This window comes from Pecten maximus, chromosome 12 (genome assembly GCF_902652985.1).
Source record: "Pecten maximus chromosome 12, xPecMax1.1, whole genome shotgun sequence".
Taxonomy (NCBI): Eukaryota; Metazoa; Mollusca; class Bivalvia; order Pectinida; family Pectinidae; genus Pecten; species Pecten maximus.
The window spans coordinates 40653941-40681455 of NC_047026.1; the positions used below are offsets into that span (position 1 = coordinate 40653941).

Here is a 27515-nt window from a genome sequence, read left to right on the forward strand (position 1 = left end):
CAGTTGTTTCGTCCTTCAGGAATTTGTCTGTGATGCTAAGGACACCGTACAACTGTTTCGTTCCCTGCGGACTTGTCGATGATGCTAAATTGTTTCAATTATTTAAAGATGATACTGGCTTGTGTTTCTTTTAGGTATTCTCTATGTTGCGATATGTTTAGTTCCACATATTGTTATTTACTTACACCAGTATATCTCATTTTCCTTCCTATAGGTATTACTGGTCTACGCGGAGAATGGTCTAAAGAAATACCAAATTCAAGTGGAGGTAAGACCATCCATATCACTATTGGTCTAGATAAATTTGACACCTGTATATTTAAGCATTGATGTCATTTTTTTTTAGTTTCATCGGGGTATGAAACAAATTTTGTTTGCAAACTGTATGAATCCGCGTAGCGGATTTTTACAGAAGTTTGCAAACAAAATTTGTTTGCAAATCGCGTCATTTCGCGTCATTCTCGGAATTTCTTTAATAGAAGAATGAAAAGAATTTTTCGACCAATCACATTTGAGTATTTACCATGAAAACAAAGAAAAATTAATTATACAAATATAGATATAATATAAAATGTAAGAGATCTCATTAACTAGGATTTGATAGGTCATACGAAATCCAAAGTATCCTGAACTTATGACAATATTCTCATCCTATCTTCTAATTAACTTTTTGAAAAGTCTACATATCTTTTTTGGGGAAAAAACAACTTTTAAGCAATTGAGAGATATGTGTGACAAATACTTTTAATTGTAACGTTAGAATCAAATAGCGGTTTAAATCACACCAGATGATATCGTTTAACGCCCTATCTATAGCTTTGGTAGTTAATGACGGCTTCCCTTAGGTGCGAGATACATGCATGTTCCTGTTTGTTTCCATGGTATATCGCGGAACTAATGTCACATTATAGTGCTACCTCACTGATGTATACAGCCCAAAACCTCAGCAGGACTCCCCACCCGATCACGTTATCTACATTTTTTTTTTATAGATTCCTTTATGTTCCGATCAGTGTAAAGGACCCAAAGCCTTCCTCACAGGGACAAAGGCTCACCTAAAGGCCAAACATGTGGCGATATCAATGGGGAAATAAGGAAGAAAAAATGTGTTTAGAGAGATGAGAAAAGATTATATCCATAATTTTCTCCCCTCTTACGATATGCAATGGGAGCTACAGGTACGGGGCCGCGGTGGCCGAGTGGTTAAGGTGTACCGACACTTTAACGCTAGCCCTCCACCACTGGGTTGAGAGTTCGAAACCTACGTGGGGCAGTTGTCAGGTACTGACCGTAGGCCGGTGGTTTTTCTCCGTGTACTCCGGCTTTCCTCCACCTCCAAAACCTGGCACGTCCTTAAATGACCCTGGCTGTTAATAGGACGTTAAACAAAAACAAACCAAAGCTACAGGTACAATTCTTACGTCCCACCTGGAGGGCAGCGTTGCACGAGAGTAAATATAAGCACAGAATATCCCAGAATATTAGCTTTGAAATTTGCTTCGTTAGAATATGCGAATATCATTTCAATACTAGTCATATTAAATATCATTGATGATTTGTCAATAAATAATGAACCGAATTATTTTGTTTTAGAAAGATAAATATTTCCTGAAGGGAGATGGCCCTCATGCAGATTCATTAGAGGAACTTATGTACGAGTACCACATGGTTAACATTCCTAATTGTGACGTGAAACTGAGTCAACCTTATCTACATCATCCGTCGTATAAGAACCTGAAATGACATCCTCATTGGGCACTCAGGCACAGATTCAAATCAAATAGAAATTACATTGAACATTTGTATAGAGTGTCCAATTGTATGACAGACATAGGTATTAACATTGTCTTCTTAGGTCTTCTTAGGCGTTGTAGTAGACTTTCTTATCACCCATAGTTCAAACTACAGCTGGCTAGCAGGTGTATAAAATGTTAAAAAACAAAAACAAAATAAAAAGAGAAAATAACTTAAGTAATACTGACACTTAATCCTCAGGGGGGAGGGGGGTCATTAGTGATAATCCCCCCCGGTGGAAAATGAATATAGCATTTGTAATCATTCTGGATTAGGCGCGGATCCAGGATTTTCGAAAAGGGGGGGGGGGGGGGGGTCTGGTAATTTAGTGATAATGCGAGCGCCGTAGGCGCGAGACGAATATTTTTTTCTCCATTTCATTTTTAAGGCTATTAGAAAAATTCCTCCTCCGAAAAGAGGGGGGGGGGGGGGGGGTCCTGATCCCCAGGACACACCCCTGGATCCGCTAGTGATGGTACAACTTGTCGGTTGTTAAGCATCCATTGCTACGTGTTATTTGTCCGAAAGGTTATCTCCCTTTGAGAAATCTTCGTACCGCACGGGATTACATAACGCCAGAGTGTTGTGGTAGTTTGAATTGGTAAAAATGGCATAAGAGGTATAATAAATTTAACGGATTCATTCCATCAATATCATTTAATATTTAGATGATGTATATAGTTTAAGACAGATGTTCATGTATATTAATTATTGTTATGCACTCATAGTTGTAATATGACAGTAAATCCACCAAATAATAAATATTGTGTTGTAAAGTTTGTATCTTTTCTTTCCTGTTTTTTTTTCATTTTCTTTTTAGAAAAGTTTAAGATAAGATTTTCCGAATACATTTGGCATTTTTATACTCTTGGTACAGATAAATCTGAAATAATGGACATTAGAAAAACAGTGTTTTGTCTACTGCATTAGATTTGTTAATCTGAAATTTACTTTATCATATTGCTATTTTGTCTAAATATGAAGATAGTTCCACGCGTATGATAGAGGCTGCCACATGTGGTACGCCTATATCCGTTACATCAAGTTCTTTTGTTTCCATGGACTTAATTGTCATACACTGAACTTAAGGATCCATTTTTTTCTTTAGAATATGACATGGTAGCCTATTTTACTTGATGCTGCATTCCTAGATACTGATTTTAAAGGCATTTTTACATGCACATCGTTGTTTTTCAAATGTTGACCAAAATATTGTTTTTCACAATCAGGTAATTCGTTTTCACATTTGAATTTGTGTAATTCCTAACCGACAATATCATTGTATAGGTGTCTAATAAATACATTTAAAAAAAATGACAATGCTAGGATTTGATTATTGATTGGCATGATGTATGTCGTGGAGTAGGACGGTTATCGTTCTGGAACACCTGGTCTGACTATCCTGGTACAGAGATCTCTGTGTACAGCTGTAACATGATCATCATTGTCATAGTCAGTCACTACTGTACATGCGGTTCCTAGCTGATTATAGTACAAAGGCGTAATTTGACTATTACATCATAACTAAAACATGTTTGTACTCATTGTGACGATTCTGAGTTAGAATTACTGTCTCGTTTTAATGTTTTGTTTAATAAGGCGTTGTCAAACAGTAATTCAAAGATTATGCCAATTTTGGCCGAGTTGAATTGATTTAGTGTTAAATTACGGTTTTACAATCGTTGTTACCGTGTTCTATCAGAGGAATGTCAGTTGAGTACGTCGTCCGCCATTATTGATATATCCCGTGTACTTGTTCACATGAATTGCCAAATCTGGAGTGTAAACACCTGATGGGATGGCAGCTTATTGTTTACTTCAGGCGGATCTCGTGTCCATCTTTGTCATTTACGTCATTTATTCATTTTGATAACGAAAGCGAGGTTTGTTCATACTTTATATATATATGTATACATCGATCGTTTCATTTAGACGTTTATTTAAGAATTCAACAGGTTTTTTTTATCATTTCATGTCAAACTATGTAGCTTGAATATGTTAATATCGTCATTGGACTTCTCGGCTAAAATATCACGCCGAGACAGCCCCTGATATACAGGAAGTTGCCCAGTAGCCATATTGTTCCTGTGTGGTACAAACCAAGCGGAAAATGTAGATATGCTTATTATAAAAGGTGTCCAGTTATCATTTATAGATAGTGTATAGGTATGTCCATATTCAGTCTCGTTCTTCATTGTGAAACTAATAATGTATGTAAACCCCTAAAATCTGACGTTTAAATATTATAACAGGACATGACTAGAACTCGTATATATGTACAGCACGTAACCCTGATCACGAAATCCTTGTGGTCTCCTGCTTTGTAGAGTAACACCATTAGATACTAAAGTTTGGTGATTATTATTGTCGATCCCATTATCGATATGACGTATATCCACTTAGGTAGAGATTTCATGTTTGTCAGACATATTCTTAAGATTGTTTTATACTGGTACACTTCTGTCGAAGATTTGAAATTATCCTGGAATGGTTTTGATTTAATGTTGATACAAAATGTAAAGAATACGGAGTCGGTTAACTTGTATATAAGGTACCATGACAGACATTTTAAATGAACAACACTCTTTTAAAGTAAGTTTACTACATTGTGATATTGATTAGAAACTGTCTTGCATAATGTTATCAAACTGATGCTTTGTGATGCTTTATTTTATATTTTGCTAATTGTGCAAACAGTGTTGATAAGAATGTGAAATTGTTTAATGTGATATTCAAATAAATCCATACTACCTTTTTGTTTGTATTCTGAGTTTGTATGTCGTTAACTCTGCTAAATGGGATATTAACATTAATGAACACGTCTATAGAACTGACCAAATATGGAGTCAGCATTAGTTGTGACGTAATATATTCTGTCGATAGAACTGACCAAATATGGAGTCAGTATTAGTTGTGACGTAATATATTCTGTCTATAGAACTGACCAAATATGGAGTCAATATTAGTTGTGACGTAATATATTCTGTCTATAGAACTGACCAAATATGGAGTCAGTATTAGTTGTGACGTAATATATTCTGTCGATAGAACTGACCAAATATGGAGTCAGCATTAGTTGTGACGTAATATATTCTGTCTATAGAACTGACCAAATATGGAGTCAGCATTAGTTGTGACGTAATACATTCTGTCGATTGAACTGACCAAATATGGATTCAACATTAGTTGTGACGTAATATATTCTGTCGATTGAACTGACCAAATATGGAATCCTGTCGATTGAACTGACCAAATATGGAGTCAACATTAGTTATGACGGTATGTATTCTGACGATTGAACTGACCAAATATGGAAGGAAAAACACCAGTTTTGTCACCAGAGCGGTTATTCTGTATATATATATGCAGCTCTAGTCAACTAGATATCATATCCACTAGGGGAAACATTAACCTTCATGTGCTTACGATGAGTAAATTATACAGGAAAATGAGCTGTTCCCTTTTCTTTTGTTTATGATCAAATATTGCAGGTAATATATATGTTGCATGCCGTCTTCGTTATGAACATCTGAATAATATCACCTTAAACAAAACATTCTGAAGACGGTATAGAGGAAGCTTTGGGGTAGATAGTCCTATGGTACACACTTATTCATTTCCGGGTTTAAAGACACTTATTCCTTATTTACAAATATGGTATTTCTCAGTATGGTGTGGTCAAACATAAGATAGTTTATCAGTATTCCCTTGGTTTGAACGCGGATGACATTTTGATTGTCAGTATGAATTTCCTGTTACAAATATTTTAGTTACTACAATACCTGTACCTGACGATGGTTAAATAAATTATGTCCAATTTGGAGACTTCATTTTTAGATGGAACATAAAAGTTAATAAAGGTTCAAAATGTTAAGTCAGATATCGATTAACGCTCCCAAACGTGACGAAGTTCTAATGAGAAATCTTAAAATTTTGTTGGCGGGATAATACTAAGCTAGACTAACAAAAGAAATATTTTTAAAGAGATTTCTCCCTGGTCTTTCAAATTTTCGTTCATTTTAAAGCGACTTTGATATGTAGATTTCACTCTCATTACAAGTTGATTTCTTATTATAGTGAAATTGGTTTAAGAAATAGAAATACCCAACTCTATACCGTAAAGAATATATCAATACATATTTACCAGCTACACAATACCGAATACAGTCACGTGGGTGTGAGTGACGAGTCCGTGCAGCGTTCTGTTTACAAGCGGTAACATATCATGCATTCTTTTAGGACCTACCATATTGTATTGTTGTTTGTGTTGCACTGATTGACAAAGCAGGATTGCCGACACTTTTCATTCTCGTAATTAAGGGAAAGCCTTAGGTAATACGCATGATGACAATATCCAACAGTACTTTTATCAGTTATAGTCGTTTTAATGTGTGTGTAATCTAAATATAGACTACAATGCCACTGTATTCACAACGCCAACACAGATATTTGTTAAAATTCCCCGGTAAAAGTTTAAGGAAAAGAAGGTTGTCTTTTATAGATATCGACAGAGAAAATGATGAGAACAGAATCGTAAAAGTATTACATCGAATTCATTAATTTGATATGTCACGTGATCAACTTTCCCCAATCACAGTTATACATTTTATTAGATTAATTTCATAAATAAGACTAACTGCAAACAGTATGTATAGTATTTTAATTGATAATTGTTTAACTATAGCGAGTGCTAACTATGTTAACTATTTTTAAGACTACACCAAAGATAAGTGAGTAATACGTAATATGTTCACGAGTACATATTTCACTATATTGCCAGATATATATCACTACTCCAAGAATTGATACGTCATAATTCCATGAGTACATATTCCACTATATTGTCAGATCACTTAGATATCAAAGGAAGAAAGAACTGTAATATCACTACTCCAAATAACAGTGCGTTATACGTCAGAGCTTCATTGGTACATTTTTCACTACATCAATCGATAGATATTAAGGGCTACCATGCCACAAACATGTGCACCGTGTAATTGTTTTACATACAAATATTCCAGTGTCATTCAATAGGAAAATGTTAAATACATTATATACAAAGAAGTACTAAATACTTCCACTTCAGGACTTTGTAGCAATAATTAAAGGTAGACGTAAATAACAATAACACCATCACTCCATAATTTCATAGAAAGTTCATCAACATCTGATAGTAGATTGGCTACACTGTTGAGATCTGATTTTGGTAAAGCACCCACCGTATATATTTTTGCTGTATACGGCAGTGACGGAAAACAGCTGTATTTTGGAATCTTAGCACGTGCGTCAGCTCGACTGACCTACTTCAAAGTGAAACTACGTGTGAAAGGCGAACATATTTCTGTCATTTTTGACACCGTTTCACTTCAAAATGACTATTTTTGATGATTTTGTTTTTATTGTTACAGGATAAATAGAATACATGGTCAGTGTCTTAAAATATAAGCTGTATTTTTAGCTCGGGACAGGAAGACAAAAGTGGCTCGCCAAAGCTCGCCACTTTTGTCTTTCTTTACCCTCGCCAAAATACAGCTTATATTTATAAGACACTGACCATGTATTCTCTATATACACACGATTTGATACAATTTTTGCATCGCTTATATATTGTATTATTTACGTGCAGTAGAAATATTCAATACAATGTAATGTTTTGCAACCAGTTTATATCAGCGATTTTTAGATAATTTTTACCTTTTAACATTTTAGGTAAAGTTTGATTTCTTTTCTGTCTATGGATGTCCTTTTAATCTGGTAGGGGTTTTTTTTTGCCGTAAATGACTCAACTTGTCGATGGGCCGTTATACAATACAATTATGCACATGACCTCCGTTTTCAGAAATATGATGAAGTTAAAGATAAAAATCATCTTTTTTCCATTCGTTGAATGCTTTAAAACATTGATATAGAAATGATATAACTCAATATAAGCTGTTTGATTATCATTTTGATCACCATGCTTTAAGGGGGCATCTAAACAGCAAATCCAGTCAAAACATTGATATTTTACAGGCCTATAAATCCCTATTATGGTGCAATGTCACAGAAGTAACATGATGAACTTTTAGTATGTATCATGGCAAACCCTGGGTCTTGCTGTTGACATGTAATTTGTTAAGCTGTTTGTAAATTTCAACAAAACGTAAGAAAAATGCATGTTTCAGGGGGACATAATTAACTCATTTGTATCCCATATATTACACAAACTTGCCATGTCGTTTTGCTCACAAGTGTCTAAAACACAAAATAGGAGCATTGGTTTGACCAGCTTTGACGTTATTATATGTATAAACGCTGTTTTTATTTTGACCTTGAATTGCAAATGGCGGTCGTGAACGATATCACACAAATATGGCATATAAGGAGGTATTTAAAACATCAAAAATGCTCTTATTAGACAATATAAAGTATTCTTGAAGTGGAAAGAAGACTGCTTTTATGAAAAAATGTTCAACCGTTGAGTTTGGGGTAAAATATGCCTATTTCTGAAAAAGGCTGCAAACTCACCATTTTAACAAATTGACATTCAAATGTTCATGTTACTATGATGAGATGTCTTAAAAGTACGATATAGGAGTTTTGTTATTAACTGAAATGCCTCCTTTAAGCCATATTTGTGTAATATTATTCTCAGCTGCCATTTGCATTTCAAGGTCAAAACAAAACAAGTGTTTATACGTACATACAGTAAAATCCGGTCAAACAAATGCTCCTACCCTGTGCTATAGACACTTGCGAACATAACAGCATGGCTATTTTTCAGGTTTGATCATTTGCGTGACTTAGAATTATTCCATGCCAAATCTTACCACAAAGTTACTCTACAGAAGAAACTGGTAGCATCTATAGCATATTATTGGTGATTGTAAGAAGCTACATGTCCAAACAAACATTTTGGTATATTACATGACATTTTTTGTGCAAATCTTAAGGTATTTATTCGTGTTTGAAATTCAACACTATTCTGCTATATAGATGACCCTTAAGGATATGCCTTTCTGAGGTTTCTCATCCTAGTTGAAGTCTCGTTTCGGTCTTGTATAAAACAGTTTTTGCAATTTGTAACAAAAAATGGCAGTTTTATAGCAAGACTGTAACTGAAAAATGTGTCAAAATTTCAGACTTCTTCTGTAAGAAGATTTGTTTTTAGAAGAATTTCGAAAAATGGTCCATTTGGATGTCATTTTGAAAATTACTGTTTCTGACATTTTGTGCAAGGCTTGAATTACACATCTTTGGACTAAACTGTTTTCAATAAACCATCATTGCGTTTACAATTGTGAATGTTTCTAATGTATGTTTGCTGTAAAACTTTGCAATGTTCAATACAATGAAACTAGTAAACAACAAGGTGGGAATTACACAGGTTTTTGCATTTTATTTTCACATTTTAGTGTATCTAGAACACTTAAAATATTTTCCCGAAAAACTGAAAAATAACCAATGTTAGTTCAGGACAAACGTTTGCATCAGTTTGAGAAAGAAAAAACCTTTCCCGTTTGATCTGCAAACTATCTTAAAACGTTGGTCAGCAGAACTTTTTAAGCGTTAAGTGTAGCAAAAATGATGAAAACAGGGTGTTTTATCCTTCAAAATCTAGAAGTAGAGGCTACCTTAAATGCTACTGGGATTGAAAATAATTGGCTAGATCAATTTAACTCAATTTAAAAAGAATATGCTAGGTTTGTCCATTCCCTTGATTAACTTTTAAGATTTTGCTTTGATTTGTTGTGTATATGGTCAAAACAGCAGGATTCACATCAAATCAAACATTATTATTTCTCTAATCTTTGATCAACAAAAGCTCAAAAACGAGTACACCGACACATGATTTTCTTCTTTTATGATATATATATATATATTTGAATTAATCACATTTCATTCTGAAAAGGAATCTATAAACTATGTTTAAAGTAAAACATGTATGTACAATATCAAATTTACCAAATGATACATTGGTGGCCTGACTGTACAACAGTTATGGTGAATAAATGGCATTTTATCATATCTACAATATATTGCCATATTATGCATATATCATAGTGACACCAAATGCTGAACTATCACAGTGACATCACATGCTGAACTATCACAGTGACATCACATGCTGAACTATCAGTGACATCACATGCTGAACTATCATAGTGACATCACATGCTGAACTATCATAGTGACATCACATGCTGAACTATCAGTGACATCACATGCTGAACTATCAAAGTGACATCACATACTGAACTATCACAGTGACATCACATGCTGAACTATCACAGTGAGATCACATGCTGAACTATCACAGTGACATCACATGCTGAACTATCACAGTGACATCACATGCTGAACTATCACAGTGACATCACATGCTGAACAATCACAGTGACATCACATGCTGAACTATCACATTGACATCACATGCTGAACTATCACAGTGACATCACATGCTGAACTATCACAGTGACATCACATGCTGAACTATTACAGTGACATCACATGCTGAACTATGACTGTGACATCACATGCTGAACTATGACTGTGACATCACATGCTGAACTATCACAGTGACATCACATGCTGAACTATCATAGTGACATCACATGCTGAACTATCACAGTGACATCACATGCTGAACTATCACAGTGACATCACATGCTGAACTATCACAGTGACATCACATGCTGAACTATCATAGTGACATCACATGCTGAACTATCACAGTGACATCACATGCTGAACTATCACAGTGACACCAAATGCTGAACTATCATAGTGACATCACATACTGAACTATCATAATGACATCACATGCTGAGCTATCATAGTGACATGACATACTGAACTATCACAGTGACATTACATGCTGAACTATCACAGTGACATCACATGCTGAACAATCACAGTGACATCACATGCTGAACTAGCACAGTGACATCACATGCTGAACTATCATAGTGACATCACATACTGAACTATCACAGTGACATCACATGCTGAACTATCACAGTGACATCACATGCTGAACTATCACAGTGACATCACATGCTGAACTATCACAGTGACATCACATGCTGAACTATCACAGTGACATCACATGCTGAACTATCACAGTGACATCACATGCTGAACTATCACAGTGACATCACATGCTGAACTATCAGTGACATCACATGCTGAACTATCAAAGTGACATCACATGCTGAACTATCACAGTGACATCACATGCTGAACTATCACAGTGACATCACATGCTGAACTATCACAGTGACATCACATGCTGAACTATCACAGTGACATCACATGCTGAACTATCATAGTGACATCACATACTGAACTATCACAGTGACATCACAAACTGAACTATCATAGTGACATCACATACTGAACTGTCATAGTGACATCACATGCTGAACTATTACAGTGACATCACATGCTAAACTCTACGAAGCCAAATTAATCGTAAAGAAGCCCACTATCCACTTTCTTGAGATAGGCAATGATAATATATGTTCGCGTAGGAATAATCATATTATTGGTCAATTTTAAGCAGCACAAATCAGTGCTCGATAGAAAGTTTTTTTTATCAATTGTTTGTAAATCTCAGATTAACATAAGGAGTATAATATTTATAAAATTCTGCCGCGTTCACATGTTGCTAGTTTCACAATTTACACAAGAGATAACTTACCGGCAGCCAACATGATTTAAATGACATGTAGATATTATAATGAGATATACAATGAATATACAATCTATATATATGTTAACAATTGCTAAATAATTCGAATTTTCATGTATTTTTAAAACGTCCGTTTTTTCTCAAAATATATGAAAACTTACCAGTTATTATGTCGTTAACAGTGACTGATAATTGTAAAATCTGTCCACAGAATACTTAACTAATTATGAAGGAAATCTATGGCTACTTTTGCATGCCTACCGTTTGAGGTATCTAACGCACTGACTTTGATTTCGGTTTCTCCGAAGTGCATTCGAATTTGTATTTCTCTAGTTTTCGGAATGACATCAGACATTACTTCCGATATGTCGAGCGTAAGAGAGCCACAGTTTCGGACTCCGTCCTCGGTGACGTAGCTTGGGTCTATAAGGTCACTTACATAAATGTTAATTTTAATGACCTTTTGGTCAGACTGTGCTGGAGTATAGCTCCGCAGAACGACATCTCCTATGGCAACTGGCTGACCAATGGCAATGAATGTATCAAAAACATCTGTGCACCAATCTTGTCCTCCACGACTGACTTTCTTATCATCTACATGTTTATTTGTGTCGAACTTGTTAAGGATTCCAACACCGTACGTTTGTGTGGAACGCCTCACTGCTACGATCTCAGGATGGAGACCGTATTGGACAGCCCCTGTAAAAATTAGCGGAATTATTTTTCACTCCATCAAGTGTAAAATTATGTATAATGTTTGTGTAATATGTATAATTGTAAATAATGACTGGTCTGGGGTAGAAAACCTCTATAAAGTGTCATATGTATCTTTATATATAATGACTGGTCTGGGGGAAAGAAAATCTATGCATAAATATATATACTGTTTTGTCTGGGGTGGAAAACCTCTATAAAGCGTCATATGTATCATTATATATATACTGTTTGGTCGGGGGAACATCTATAAAGTGTCTTTTGTATAATTATATATACTGTTTGGTCGGGGGAACATCTATAAAATGTCATATAGGTAGCACACCACAGTAAGACAGCCTGGCCAATTTTTTTGTTAAGCAAATAACTCCTGTATTATGATATGCATAAAAATGAAAAAATAAATGTACACTATAATTGGTATATTCAGTATGAAGTAGTACATACAGGCTTCACATTTATTAAAACAAAAATCAATAAATTGGTTCCGGATTTTAAATATCCGGATTTTCCGAACGTGTGTTTACACAGGAAATTTAGTTTTGCCTACAGCGCAAAATGGAAGCCCACAGAAAAGGTAAGATAGCGGAAAAACTTAATTTACAACATATGTCCAAACAAGATTAATTCTGTCTTTGGGATAGAGATATCTAATTTTAAATAGGTTTCAGAAAAAAAATTGTGTAGAGAATTGTGCCATTTTGGGTCAAATATCATAATATTTAGCAATTTTTGAGAATTTGTTAAGCTGTTACCATGGTATTCACAGCTCTAAAAATCACAGAAAATATCAGTTTACTTATCCTTCAGAGCTCTATTAAAATTGCAAATGTTGTACAGATTTCAAATATATATACTTTATTAGAGGTTATATGTAAGGTTAACTGGCAATGTTTACATATCTAAAACATGTGCCATATTTTTCAGAATTTGGCATTTTTACTGTACACTGCTACCATACCGTATATAATTATATATATACTGTTTGGTCGGGGGAACATCTATAAAATGTCATATATATAATTATATATATACTGTTTGGTCGGGGGAACATATATAAAATGTCTTTTGTATAATTATACTATTTGGTCGGGGGAACATCTATAAAGTGTCATATGTATAATTATACTATTTGGTCGGGGGAACATCTATAAATTGTCATATGTATAATTATATATACTGTTTGGTCGGGGGAACATCTATAAATTGTCATATGTATAATTATATGTACTGTTTGGTCGGGGGAACATCTATAAAATGTCATATACCGTATATAATTATATATATACTGTTTGGTCGGGGGACCATCTATAAATGTCATATATATAATTATATATATACTGTTTGGTCGGGGGAACATCTATAAATTGTCATATGTATAATTATATATACTGTTTGGTCGGGGGAACATCTATAAAGTGTCATATGTATAATTATATATACTGTTTGGTCGGGGGAACATCTATAAAGTGTCACATGTATAATTATATATACTGTTTGATCGGGGGAACATCTATAAAGTGTCATATGTATAATTATATATACTGTTTGGTCGGGGGAACATCTATAAAGTGTCATATGTATAATTATATATACTGTTTGGTCGGGGGAACATCTATAAAGTGTCATATGTATAATTATATATACTGTTTGGTCGGGGGAACATCTATAAGTGTCATATGTATAATTATATATACTGTTTGGTCGGGGAACATCTATAAAGTGTCATATGTATAATTATATATACTGTTTGGTCGGGGAACATCTATACAGTGTCATATTATAATTATATATACTGTTTGGTCGGGGAACATCTATAAAGTGTCATATGTATAATTATATATACTGTTTGGTCGGGGGAACATCTATAAAGTGTCATATGTATAATTATATATACTGTTTGGTCGGGGGAACATCTATAAAGTGTTATATGTATAATTATATATACTGTTTGGTCGGGGGAACATATATAAAGTGTCATATGTATAATTATATATACTGTTTGGTCGGGGGAACATATATAAAATGTCTTTTGTATAATTATACTGTTTGGTCGGGAGAACATCTATAAAGTGTCATATGTATAATTATATATACTGTTTGGTCGGGGGAACATCTATAAAGTGTCATATGTATAATTATATATACTGTTTGGTCGGGGGGAACATCTATAAAGTGTCATATGTATAATTATATATACTGTTTGGTCGGGGGAACATCTATAAAAGTGTCATTGTATATAATTATACTATTTGGTCGGGGAGAACATCTATAAAGTGTCATATGTATAATTATATATACTGTTTGGTCGGGGGAACATCTATAAATGTCATATTGTATAATTATATACTGTTGGTCGGGGGAACATCTATAAAGTGTCATATGTATAATTATATATACTGTTTGGTCGGGGGAACATCTATAAAGTGTCATATGTATAATTATATATACTGTTTGGTCGGGGGAACATCTATAAAGTGTCATATGTATAATTATATATACTGTTTGGTCGGGGGAACATCTATAAAGTGTCATATGTATAATTATATATACTGTTTGGTCGGGGGAACATCTATAAAGTGTCATATGTATAATTATATATACTGTTTGGTCTGGGGAACATCTATAAAGTGTCATATGTATAATTATATATACTGTTTGGTCGTTGGAACGTCTATAAAATGTCTTTTGTATAATTATATATACTGTTTGGTCGGAGGAACATCTATAAAGTGTCATATGTATAATTATATATACTGTTTGGTCGGGGAACATCTATAAAGTGTCATATGTATAATTATATATACTGTTTGGTCGGGGGAACATCTATAAAGTGTCATATGTATAATTATATATACTGTTTAGTCTGGGGAACATCTATAAAATGTCATATGTATAATTATACATACTGTTTGGTCGGGGGAACATCTATAAAATGTCATATGTATAATTATATATACTGTTTGGTCGGGGGAACATCTATAAAGTGTCATATGTATAATTATATATACTGTTTGGTCGGGGGAACATCTATAAAGTGTCATATGTATAATTATATATACTGTTTGGTCGGGGAACATCTATAAAGTGTCATATGTATAATTATATATACTGTTTGGTCGGGGGGACATCTATAAAGTGTCATATATATAATTATATATACTGTTTGGTCTATAGAACATCTATAAAGTGTCATATGTATAATTATATATACTGTTTGGTCTGGGGAACATCTATAAAGTGTCATATATATAATTATATATACTGTTTGGTCGAGGGAACATCTATAAAGTGTCATATGTATAATTATATATACTGTTTGGTCGGGGGAACATCTATAAAGTGTCATATGTATAATTATATATACTGTTTGGTCGGGGGAACATCTATAAAGTGTCATATGTATAATTATATATACTGTTTGGTCGGGGGAACATCTATAAAGTGTCATATGTATAATTATATATACTGTTTGGTCGGGGGAACATCTATAAAGTGTCATATGTATAATTATATATACTGTTTGGTCGGGGGAACATCTATAAAGTGTCATATGTATAATTATATATACTGTTTGGTCGGAGGAACATCTATAAAAGTGTCATATGTATAATTATATATACTGTTTGGTCGGGGGGAACATCTATAAAGTGTCATATGTATAATTATATATACTGTTTGGTCGGGGGAACATCTATAAAGTGTCATATGTATAATTATATATACTGTTTGGTCGGGGGAACATCTATAAAGTGTCATATGTATAATTATATATACTGTTTGGTCGGGGGAACATCTATAAAGTGTCATATGTATAATTATATATACTGTTTGGTCGGGGGAACATCTATAAAGTGTCATATGTATAATTATATATACTGTTTGGTCGGGGAACATCTATAAAGTGTCATATGTATAATTATATATACTGTTTGGTCGGGGGAACATCTATAAAGTGTCATATGTATAATTATATATACTGTTTGGTCGGGGGGAACATCTATAAAGTGTCATATATATAATTATATATACTGTTTGGTCGGGGGGAACATCTATAAAGTGTCATATGTATAATTATATATACTGTTTGGTCGGGGGAACATCTATAAAGTGTTATATGTATAATTATATATACTGTTTGGTCGGGGGAACATCTATAAAGTGTCATATATATAATTATATATACTGTTTGGTCGGGGGAACATCTATAATGTGTCATATGTATAATTATATAAACTGTTTGGTCGGGGGAACATCTATAAAGTGTTATATGTATAATTATATATACTGTTTGGTCGGGGGAACATCTATAAAGTGTCATATGTATAATTATATATACTGTTTGGTCGGGGGAATATCTAGAAAGAATCATTTGTATTATTATTTACATTTTTATAATGATTGATCTGGGAAACATTACCATATTGTTGTAAGTCTCGTTGATATGTGACGAAGATTGTAGCTGAAGTATCAAAATCAAATATTGTGCTGAAATGTTAATGTGTTCCCTAGACAGTACACGTCAGACATTATACTTTATATTTGTATTGCTGGACTCGTAATAGGTTACTTCTGGGTATGTTAATTTTTTTCCCGGGAATATCTTCACTACACCAACCACAGATATCTCAAACACATCAATCATTAAATTTCGCCCTTGAATCATTCAGTTGGTCTTTATTTTTAACATTCCCGTTACTCTGATTATCTCTATATTTTATTTCCCCAAAAGCTGATCCATATTCAACTGCAAAAATATAACCTGGTACACGGACATGTTTGTGTAAACATTGAGAACGAAATCCGTTATTAGTTGTTGATCAGTAATCGATGACCTCTCACCTTTCAATATGACCATAGATGACCCGTAAGGTACCACGACATTCACGAGCTCGCCAAACTCCTTCCGGATCTCGTGCTGTAGGATGGCAGACTCTGCGAACCCTCCGACCAGAAATAGGTACCTAAGATCTGTAACCAAGGTAACGTTTGTTATCGTGGCAGATAACCACTAACCAATAACCAAACCTGAAAATAGCCCAGCTGTCATGCTCACAAGTGTCTATAGAAACCAACCAACCAACCAATTGTTTTCCCATAGACTTTAGTGTTAACGTTTTGGAGTGCATGTGTGTATTTCATTCAAATTCTTGAATTCAATATGACAATTATGGTTTATAACAAAAGTTTAGGGTCTGATATAACACCTAATCAAAAAAAATTTGGGTCCTTCAGCTCAAATTTTCTCCAGGGTAGCCATTTTGAAAATAGGTGAATTTCACAGTAAAAATTCTCAAAAATCTTAAATGTTTACCTGTTTATTATTATTACGTGATTTTTTTGGGAAAAAATCAATCGGACTTACGAAATTTATATCAACATTTCTTATTGATAGTTACCTATCAGGCTACATATCTATTTTCTCACTTCATAACATACTGGCCAATCAGTGACATTTTATCCTTGGCTCAACTTTCAGGGGCTGTTTCAAAAATATATTTTTTCAATTGCTTGGTTGTTCCCTATAGCACAGAGTAGGAGCATTTGTTTGACCGGATTTGACTTTATGTAGGTATAAACACATATTTTGTTTTGACCTTAAAATGCAAATGGCGGCTGTGGATGATATAACACAAATATGGCATAAAGGGAGGCATTTCAGCCATTAAAAATGCTCCTATATCATACTTTTAAGACATCTGATTATAGTGAGAATGCCCTTTATAAAGAGGCTTGCCCGCAGAGAGATCAGAAAAATTGGCTAATAGAAAAAGATTTTTTTTACACATGACAGATTGTTGGAATTGTTGAGTTTTTCATTTTATTTTCCTTATAAAACGCTGAAAAATGATATTAAACCTCATCTTTTAAATATTATTCATTTAATCGCAACCCGCAATAAGTCCCCGCTATAAAGTGGAGTCTAATTTGATTGACACATCAAAGAAACAAGCACGTGCACAGTGCCGCACAGTGATAACTTCAAAGGCAGCGGCGATTTACAAAGAAGATTTGCCGTTATATTCCATACATTTCCCTCTCAGGTTGAGTTTTAAAACGTCTTTTAAATACATATTCTGTAATTGTTTTCAAGAAATAAAGTCGGAAAGCCTCTAATTTTGTCACATAGAAACGTGTACTGAAGTTTGTTAAGTGATCGGAGATGTGCCGTTTACCGGCCCGTCTGCGGGTAAGCCTCTTTAAGACAAGTTGTGAAACTGGTGAGTTTTGGGCCTTTTTCATCAATATATATCTTTTACCCCAAATTCAACTGATGGACATTTTTTCCTAAAAACAGTCTTCCTGCCATGTCTAGAGTTCTCTGTAGTATCTAATATGAACATTTTGGACGTTTGAAATACCTTCTTATATGCCATAATTGTGTGGTATTATTCACAACCGCCATTTGCATTTCAAGGTCTAAATAAAATCAGTGTTTATATATATAATAAAGTCCAATCTAGTCGAACAAATGCTCCTATTTTGTGCTTTAGACCCTTGTGAGCAAAACGACATGACTGTTTTGCACAATAAATGCGATACAAATGAGTTAATTATGTCCCCCTGAAACATGCATTTTTCTCATGTTTTGTTGAAATTTACGAACTCGTGAACAAATCAAATGTCAACAGCAAAGCCCACAGTTTGACATGATACATATCAAAATTTTATCAAGTTACTTCTATTAAATTGCACCCTAGTAGGGATGTATAGCCTTGTAAAATATCAACTGTTTTGGCTGGATTTGCTGTTTAGATGCCCTTAATTGGAAATAGTACTAAGAGTGATACCTTTGACGTCTGGGTTGTTGAGGACATCCCCAACGGCTGACTTGATTTTGTCAAGGACTGGGACAAATAGACGGAACATAGCGTACGGAGCCAGTCGAAGCATGCCCTGAGGCGACCACTGCACGTCCTTGTCGTGGAACTTTCGTATCACGTGTTCAATACTGCCTTGCTGTAAAAGAAATCCATCATGTTTACGATGTCTGATGTTGTTTTAATGATATTTATCTTTGGACTATTCATTTAATATGGCTTTGTTGAAAGGGCACGTTTACCTCATAGTATGGTCGAAAGATTGAATAGTGACCAAGCCGGCGATTCTTAGTCATCACGTTTACAAATGAAGGTCGTAAACCTGGCGTTTTTCGGATGCACTTCTCACGCCAAATTTGATCGTTTTCGGAGGAGTGGGCACTGTTACCTCATCGTACGCAAGTATGTTGGAGCCAATGGAAAATAAGCATTCTATCATGTGATGAACTAAATCCTTTGGGTGGTCATTTCAACGAAATTCATATTTCATTTTCCCTGTCAGTATACATGTATGCTATATTTATTAGTTATATTCTTTTGACGATGAATTTATTTTCAGTGTGTGTCGATAATCACGATTCGAATATTTTATCATTGTTATGGTGATTATGATGCGTTCTCTCGGCATTACGATTAATGCAAATCTATTTATAAATCGTATTTAATTTACATACCAATGGCTTGTGGAATTTTTTGTAAAAGTTGATGAATGAAAATGGCAGTGATATGTTGAGGGGTGATGCTTTGTAAGGGAACATGGACCGTTTTTTAGCCTCGAAGTTCATCATGAGATCAATCCATCCAGCTGGACATTTGTTTTTGTACTGGTCAATGAAGGCGTGGCCGAATATACTGACCAACAATGCAACAAAGGCTCGGTCAACACCTGTGAATAGGAAGGAAAACACTCAAAACAGCGGAACCACACAATCTTAAGTACAATAAAGCTATTCTATCGTAGGTTTTATTTTTGTCATTAACTACAATTTAAAGTACACAAAAGTTATTCCACTATAGTTTTTTATTATTGTCATTAACTGTTGCTCAATAGATCATAAAGGTATAAAGCTCTTATTGCAGATGTTTGTTTCCTTCTATTTTATAATTTAATTGTTGTGGGACATATGACGTCGGCAGTTGAACAGGTTTTGATTACCCCTATACTCAGTTCATCCTCAATATTTTTACGATTTTAATGATTTACTAAACAAGCTACAAGTTACTGACCGACCGCTCCGTACGCTCCACCGCTAGCCTTGTATATCTCGCCTAGATGTCCGGAACTGTCCAGCTCGTGTACCGTGATGTCCACTGTTCCTCCACCACAGTCCACTACCATATACCTCATACCTATATATAGATATAACACTACCATTTACCTCATACCTATATATACAGATAACACTACCATTTACCTCATACCTATATATAGATATAACACTACCATATACCTCATACCTATATATAGATATAACACTACCATTTACCTCATACCTATATATAGATATAACACTGACCATATACCTCATACCTATATATAGATATAACACTGACCATATACCTCATACCTATATATAGATATAACACTACCATTTACCTCATACCTATATATAGATATAACACTGACCATATACCTCATACCTATATATAGATATAACACTATCATATACCTCATACCTATATATAGATATAACATTACCATATACATGTACCTCATACCTATATATAGATATAACACTGACCATATACCTCATACCTATATATAGATATAACACTGACCATATACCTCATACCTATATATAGATATAACACTACCATATACATCATACCTATATATACAGATAACACTACCATTTACCTCATACCTATATATAGATATAACACTACCATATACCTCATACCTATATATACAGGTAACACTACCATATACCTCATACCTATATATACAGGTAACACTACCATATACCTCATACCTATATATACAGGTAACACTACCATATACCTCATACCTATATATACAGGTAACACTACCATATACCTCATACCTATATATACAGGTAACACATACAGATTCTTACTAACCACATACCTCCTATCTATTTATACAGATCCCTAATAACCATACCGATATTAACCGTACAGGTGTCAGAAAATAATATAAAATAAGGATCTTATATGATAAATGAAGACAAATTGACCAATCGACATGTAAGTATGAAGCGTACTATTAAAAAAGAAAGTGTATAAATCGCGTAAACATATGTATATCTGTACTAGAGATAAAACTGCGCCCTCTATTGTTTACCAGGATTATGTACATTTAAAATGAACCATTGGGTGATATTGGCGTTTTCCACCCTTCGTTTCACTCTGGATATCTTAAGCTAATCTATCAGGACGGAGAATGTCTTTTGGCATGCGCATGCGTATTTCTAAACTACCATGACGTTATGTTGTTGACGGGGAATAGCTTTATCTGATAATATGGGTATCTACAAGTATGTTCATCATTAATATTTTAGCCGTCATTTTACTTAAAATAAAAAATATTTATGTCAATCAAAACTACCCTTAAGTAGGTCCACCGAAAGTGACCTTGACCTTCTCTACTGACGATAATAGACCAATCAAAACAATCTTTATGTGGGTCCACCACAAGGGACCTCAGCTGACTCTGTAACTCTTGTAAAGGGTGCCTGAGCCAGCCGACGTCAGAAGAATAGGTGTGCCCGGGGAAACACCAACAAACCAACCAGGTAAAGAGTAAAAGAATATTGAAGTGTACATAGCGAGTCGATGTGTATAATGGTGACAGCTGAAAGAATCACCGTTATGACTGAGGTCTGGAAAGATGTCGCATTCCAGCTCGAGGTCGGGTAAGATGTCTCATTCCAGCTCGAGGTCCGGAAAGATGTCTCATTCCAGCTCGAGGTCTGGAAAGATGTCTCATTCCAGCTCGAGGTCTGGTAAGATGTCTCATTCCAGCTCGAGGTCTGGTAAGATGTCTCATTCCAGCTCGAGGTCTGGTAAGATGTCTCATTCCAGCTCGAGGTCTGGAAAGATGTCTCTTTCAAGCTCAAGAAGCCAACTACTTCCTATTCCGCAACTCATAACGTTACGTCTCGGTTTAAAGCCGATAATTTATTTTTATCTGTAGAAATGTTCCAATGTATTTTCTAAAACCGATCTAGAGTATATTTGTGTATGAGTGGATTTCACGTGCATATTCATTTTGGAGGCCTCATCTCATATTAAGCATGCGGTGCACTGTTTCACGTGTAGATCTACCTGCATGGTTGCATGCGTTTGTGCTACATGCATGTGCCTGCTACCTTTCATGACTTTTTCCAAGCTATCGTGAGATTTCCACTGCTCTCGAGTTAAAAATTTCATATCTGCAAATCGATTCCTTGTTAGTACATAGTACATTGTCTAACAAATTGAAATAGAATCACCGAAGTAGTAAATAGTTTGTTTACTTTATTAATAGTTACTTATCCAAATACTAAAAAGTTTATGTTACCTCATTTACTTCAAAATGGATATGAAACTATCAAAACTATATTAACTAGGTATTGGTCGTTAATCCCCACGATATATTAGTACCGCGTATATAATATCTTACCAGGCACGTGATCATCTACAGCCGAATCCTTATTCAAACATTTAAATGGCTGTCCCATCCAGGGCGCATGACGCGGCACATCAGTCAGAATTTGGTGTCGCTTTAACTTCCGGCAGTATACTGACGCCACTTCCGGTTCGAGAGCGATAAGCAGCTGTTCCGGAAAGTCTTTGGATACAAGACCAGCCTCAAATGGTACATTGGGGAAAAAAGCAAAATCATGATATATCACTACTGAAACACCAGATACCAATGGATGATCTAAAGTACTAAGTTTTCCACAAAACGATGTTTGTGTTCAAATAGACTTTTGCAATTCTGCTTTTAAAATATGTGTTATATTGTTCTACATGTCAACCATCTTAGCGATTTTAGAAAAAGCAATTTTGAACACATTTTATTTCAAACGAATATTTACAAATTAATCAGACATTGGTTTAAAAAAGTAACGCATCTCCGCCCATCTACTTACTTCATATGCCGCCTGTCTCATGAACTGCTTAGCAGACGGTCGCCAGATGGCAGGAACAGTCAATATCCATCGGATGTCCTCGGTCATTACTGTGGCAAGATACAAGAACATTGTAAAATTTCGATATTCAATCACGTATCCTCATTTTCGAATGTTGTTCATACAGAAGACTGTCATAAGTCCTCAGTCGTTAATTTAGTCAGAATAAAGCAAATCATGAACAACTTGATGATTTCTCTTGAGGTCATATGAAAACTTATCCTGTTATATACAACTGAAATCAATTATTTCACTGAAAATAATTCAAATTGGGCTTATGAAGTATATGTTTTCACCAGATAATAAAATGATTCCATTTTCATTTATATTACCAATTCGTCCACACTGGTCACTCAGTTCTCGCAGAACGTGATCTCTAAAGAACGAGAGAACCAGCGAGAAGATAGACAGAGCCTTCAGTTGTCGACCGTTACTTGCACCAAGAATGAGGTCTGTACCCAATTCCTGCAAAAAAAGTATATTATAAAATGTAAACTTTATTAATTTACAACAATTGCGAAACAACTTATATAAGTTATATTAATGACTCCTTTTGTCCCTGATAGAAGCGCGCGAGAGGTTTTACTTAGGGAGGAAACCGAAGTACCCGAAGAAAACCCACGTGGTCGGGCAGGTGACCCCATACCTTTTTACGTCCAGCTAGGGAATAGAACCCCGGCCGCCTAGGTGAAAGGCAAATGTGTTACCTGACCACCCAAAGTGAATCCTATATCACTCCGATTATGTCTCGTGACAGCTCAAGCCACGTTATCAATACGTTTAAGAAAACTTATTAAGGGATAATTATGTTATATACTGTTGTCCATGTAATCTGGTAAGATTGTGTTTATAAAACATTTACGTTACAATAGTAAGGTTTATTATGTATTTTAAGTCAGTTTTTACTTCAGTAGTCAAAAAGACAAGAACATGTTCGATTATCCGTCCTTAAATTGATACATTTGATATTTCTAACTTTTTTTTTTAAACAAAATTCGTATTTGAGTCATCTACCTTTAAACGCTAATAGGCGTCATCGAAAATATTACTGTTAACAATTGTCCAAAATGCCATTCATAATGTCAAACAGACGTGCTCTATACAAACTTACCGATTCGGTCTGTAACCTCATTTTGAATTTCTCGAAGTAAACCCAAGAATTGGCATCGTCCGGCTCCAAGTCATGATAGGCATTTCGAGCAGTAAATCCGAAGGAGTGAAACGCGAGGTCAGGTGTGAGCAGCAGACACGTTGGTGTCTTTTCGTTGATAACCCCAGGATCCCCACCCTCCCATTTCCTCATCATAAACACCTGCTTTGGGTCGGACGTGAAACAGTAAGCATATCCACTGTATGTTGTCCCCAAGTCTATAGCTACTACAGCAGAGTGACCTTGATGTCGGTGGGCCTCCGGGACATCATACCGCCACACTCCTGACATGTTATCGTTCGTGTGTTGACTTTGATGTTGAATCATTCCTTCTCCCGTTGATGAACTCGGTCGTCGAACTATGTCTTTATCTGTCTCTGATGATGAACAACTTTTCTTCCTCTTCGCCTCACCTGATGATGATGAACTTGGACGGTGATTTTCCCTCTTCTCTTCATCTGATGATGAACTTGATTGGCGATTCTTTCTTTTCTCTTCATCTGATGATGAACTTGGTCGGCAATGTTTTCTTTTCTCCTCATCCGATGATAAACTTTGTCGGCGATTTTCCCTCTTCTCCTCATGTGATGATGAACTTGGTCGGCGGTTTTTCCTCTTCTCTTCATCCGATGATAAACTTGGTCGGCGATTCTTTCTTTTCTCTTCATCTGATGATGAACTTGGTCGACGATTTTCCATCTTCTCCTCATGTGATGATGAACTTGGTCGGCGGTTTTTTGGTTTGCGATGATTCCTCTTCTCTTCATCTGAAGGTAAACTTGTTCGGTGATTTTTCCCGTTATCCTCGTCTGATGATGACCTTGGTCGGGTATTCTTCTGTTTCTCCCCTTCCGAGGATGAACTCGACCGACGGTCCTTCCTTTTCTCTTCGTCAGATGATGAATTTGGTTTGCGGTTTTTCTTTTTCTTCTCGACAGATGAACTTGGTTTACGTTTTTTCTCCGCATTACTTTCTAATGATTTGTGTGGACGATGTATGGACTGGTCCCCTTGAACCGAGGAGATACTCGGACGAGATGTTGAAGCTCGATTTTCCAAAGACGCAGTTAGACATGGGATTTTCTTTGTATCTTCCTCTGATGATAACCTACCTCGACTGTTTTTCAGTTTTTCGTCGTCGGAGGTCTCATTTATTTGGTGAATTTTCGGTTTGCTTTCGTCTAGTGGAGTACTGGGTCCACGGGGTTTCCTTTCTTCTCTTCCTGAAGAGGAGCTTCGTCGTCGGAGTACCTCGTCTTCCTCTGACGAAGTGCTACATCGACGAGCTTTCTTTTTGTATAAATCTGATCTGTTCGGTCGACGCGATATATTTCTGTCTTCGCTTGATGAAGTACTCCGTCGTCGAATTTTCTTTTCATCATCGCCAGAAGAAATGCTGCGCCGACGATTTTTCTTTTTTCCTTCATTTGACGGAGAGCTATGCCGTCGATTTTTCTTTTTATCATCACTAGAAGAATTGCTGCGCCGCCGGTTTTTCTTTTTCCTTTCATCTGATGATGAGCTAAGCTGTCGACTTTTCTTTTTATCATCACCGGAAGAAATACTGCGCCGACGGTTTTTCTTTTTCCTTTCCTCGGATGAAGAGCTTCGCTGTCGACTTTTCTTTTTATCATCACCGGAAGAAATACTGCGCCGACGGTTTTTCTTTTTCCTTTCCTCGGATGAAGAGCTTCGTCGCCGACTTTTCTTTTTATCATCACTAGAAGAATTGCTGCGCCACCGATTTTTCTTTTTCTTTTCATCCGGTGATAAGCTTCGGCGTCGACTTTTCTTTTTATCATCACTAGAAGAATTGCTGCGCCACCGATTTTTCTTTTTCTTTTCATCCGGTGATAAGTTTCGACGTCGACTTTTCTTTTTATCATCGTCTGAAGAATTGCTGCGCCGACGATTTTTCTTTTTCTTTTCATCCGGTGATAAGCTTCGGCGTCGACTTTTCTTTTTATCATCGTCTGAAGAATTGCTGCGCCGATGATTTTTCTTTTTCTTTTCATCTGATGATGAGCTATGTCGTTGATTTTTCTTTTCATCATCACCAGAAGAAATACTGCGCCGACCATTTTTCATTTTCTTTCCATTTGATGAAGAGCTTCGTCGTCGAGTGTTATTTTTACTTTCATCTGATGAAGTGCTGTATCGGCGTGATTTTGTTACGTCTACGTCGAATGACCTATTTGGTTCACAAGTTCTTTCTTCTTTGTTGCTAATGTTTTGATAGTAAGCGTCATGTTCTAATGATACCCCTTTAGGTGTGGGACTCTGTTGGGTTAGGGAACTTTGTGTGGTTGGCAAGATGACGTCATCTACAGGAAAAATAAATGCAGGTATGACATCTAGAGAAGCATATTTCATTAAAACCATTTGCGTACTTATTCAGCATAATAAACTGGCATCATATCGAACAATGGTGATTGTAGTAAACACATATGTGGATTTTGGCGGTTACGTTTGATCAGACATCATGTAAACTAAGAAACTAGAACCTCTAGAATAGCTTAGTTCAAACGAATTTAAACGAGAAAATCTGAGATCGTTTTTCCTGCTTAACCTGTTTAATATACACGTGTATCTGATAAACTGTTAAGGATATTTATTATGTTCCATAATTCACCTGTCACAACCTGGTTCGGTATCTCTGTATCCATATTTGAGTCAGGAGCGTCCTCGGAATCGCAATGATTATGTCTGCTTTTTGGGAAAGCTTTCTGGTGTCGCTTCAGAAATTCCAAGTCAATCGTGTCTCTATCCTTCATCAAGCTACCTGGAAACATATACACTACACATTGATACCAAGTAACAACTATAGACTGTACATACCAAACATAGATACCCTGTAACAACTACAGACTGTACATACCAAACATAGATATCCAGTAACATGTACAGACTGTACATACCAAACATAGATACACAGTAACATGTACAGACTGTACATACCAAACATAGATACCCAGTAACAACTACAGACTGTACATACCAAACATAGATACCCAGTAACATGTACAGACTGTACATACCAAACATAGATACCCAGTAACAACTACAGACAGTACATACCAAACATAGATACCCAGTAACAACTACAGACTGTACATACCAAACATAGATACCCAGTAACAACTACAGACTGTACATACCAAACATAGATACCCAGTAACGTGTACAGACTGTACATACCAAACATAGATACCCAGTAACAACTACAG

General features: G+C 35.4%; 2 protein-coding genes across 4 annotated transcripts in view; one reads left to right on the forward strand and one right to left on the reverse strand.

Annotated features, from left to right (window-relative positions):
- LOC117339213 (SH3 domain-binding protein 2-like) overlaps positions 1-1939 on the forward strand; it is a 59964-nt gene extending 58025 nt beyond the window's left edge. For both annotated transcript variants that reach the window (XM_033900685.1, XM_033900686.1), the window contains exons 14-15: positions 215-268; positions 1594-1939. In XM_033900685.1, coding sequence (XP_033756576.1) covers positions 215-268; positions 1594-1743 — 204 coding nt within the window. In that variant the 3' untranslated portion in view covers positions 1744-1939. The remainder of the gene's footprint in view (positions 1-214; positions 269-1593) is intronic.
- Positions 1940-8740: 6801 nt separating this feature from the next.
- Positions 8741-27515, reverse strand: part of LOC117339440 — a 46538-nt gene continuing 27763 nt past the window's right edge. Inside the window, exons 7-17 of one of the 2 annotated variants that reach the window (XM_033901019.1) lie at positions 26921-27070; positions 24250-26612; positions 23471-23603; positions 23100-23188; positions 22628-22814; positions 22335-22397; positions 20230-20352; positions 19677-19888; positions 18973-19141; positions 17024-17152; positions 8741-12166 (exon numbers count right to left, since the gene is read on the reverse strand). In XM_033901019.1, coding sequence (XP_033756910.1) covers positions 11688-12166; positions 17024-17152; positions 18973-19141; positions 19677-19888; positions 20230-20352; positions 22335-22397; positions 22628-22814; positions 23100-23188; positions 23471-23603; positions 24250-26612; positions 26921-27070 — 4097 coding nt within the window. In that variant the 3' untranslated portion in view covers positions 8741-11687. The remainder of the gene's footprint in view (positions 12167-17023; positions 17153-18972; positions 19142-19676; positions 19889-20229; positions 20353-22334; positions 22398-22627; positions 22815-23099; positions 23189-23470; positions 23604-24249; positions 26613-26920; positions 27071-27515) is intronic. The other variant, XM_033901020.1, reaches the window with a different exon arrangement.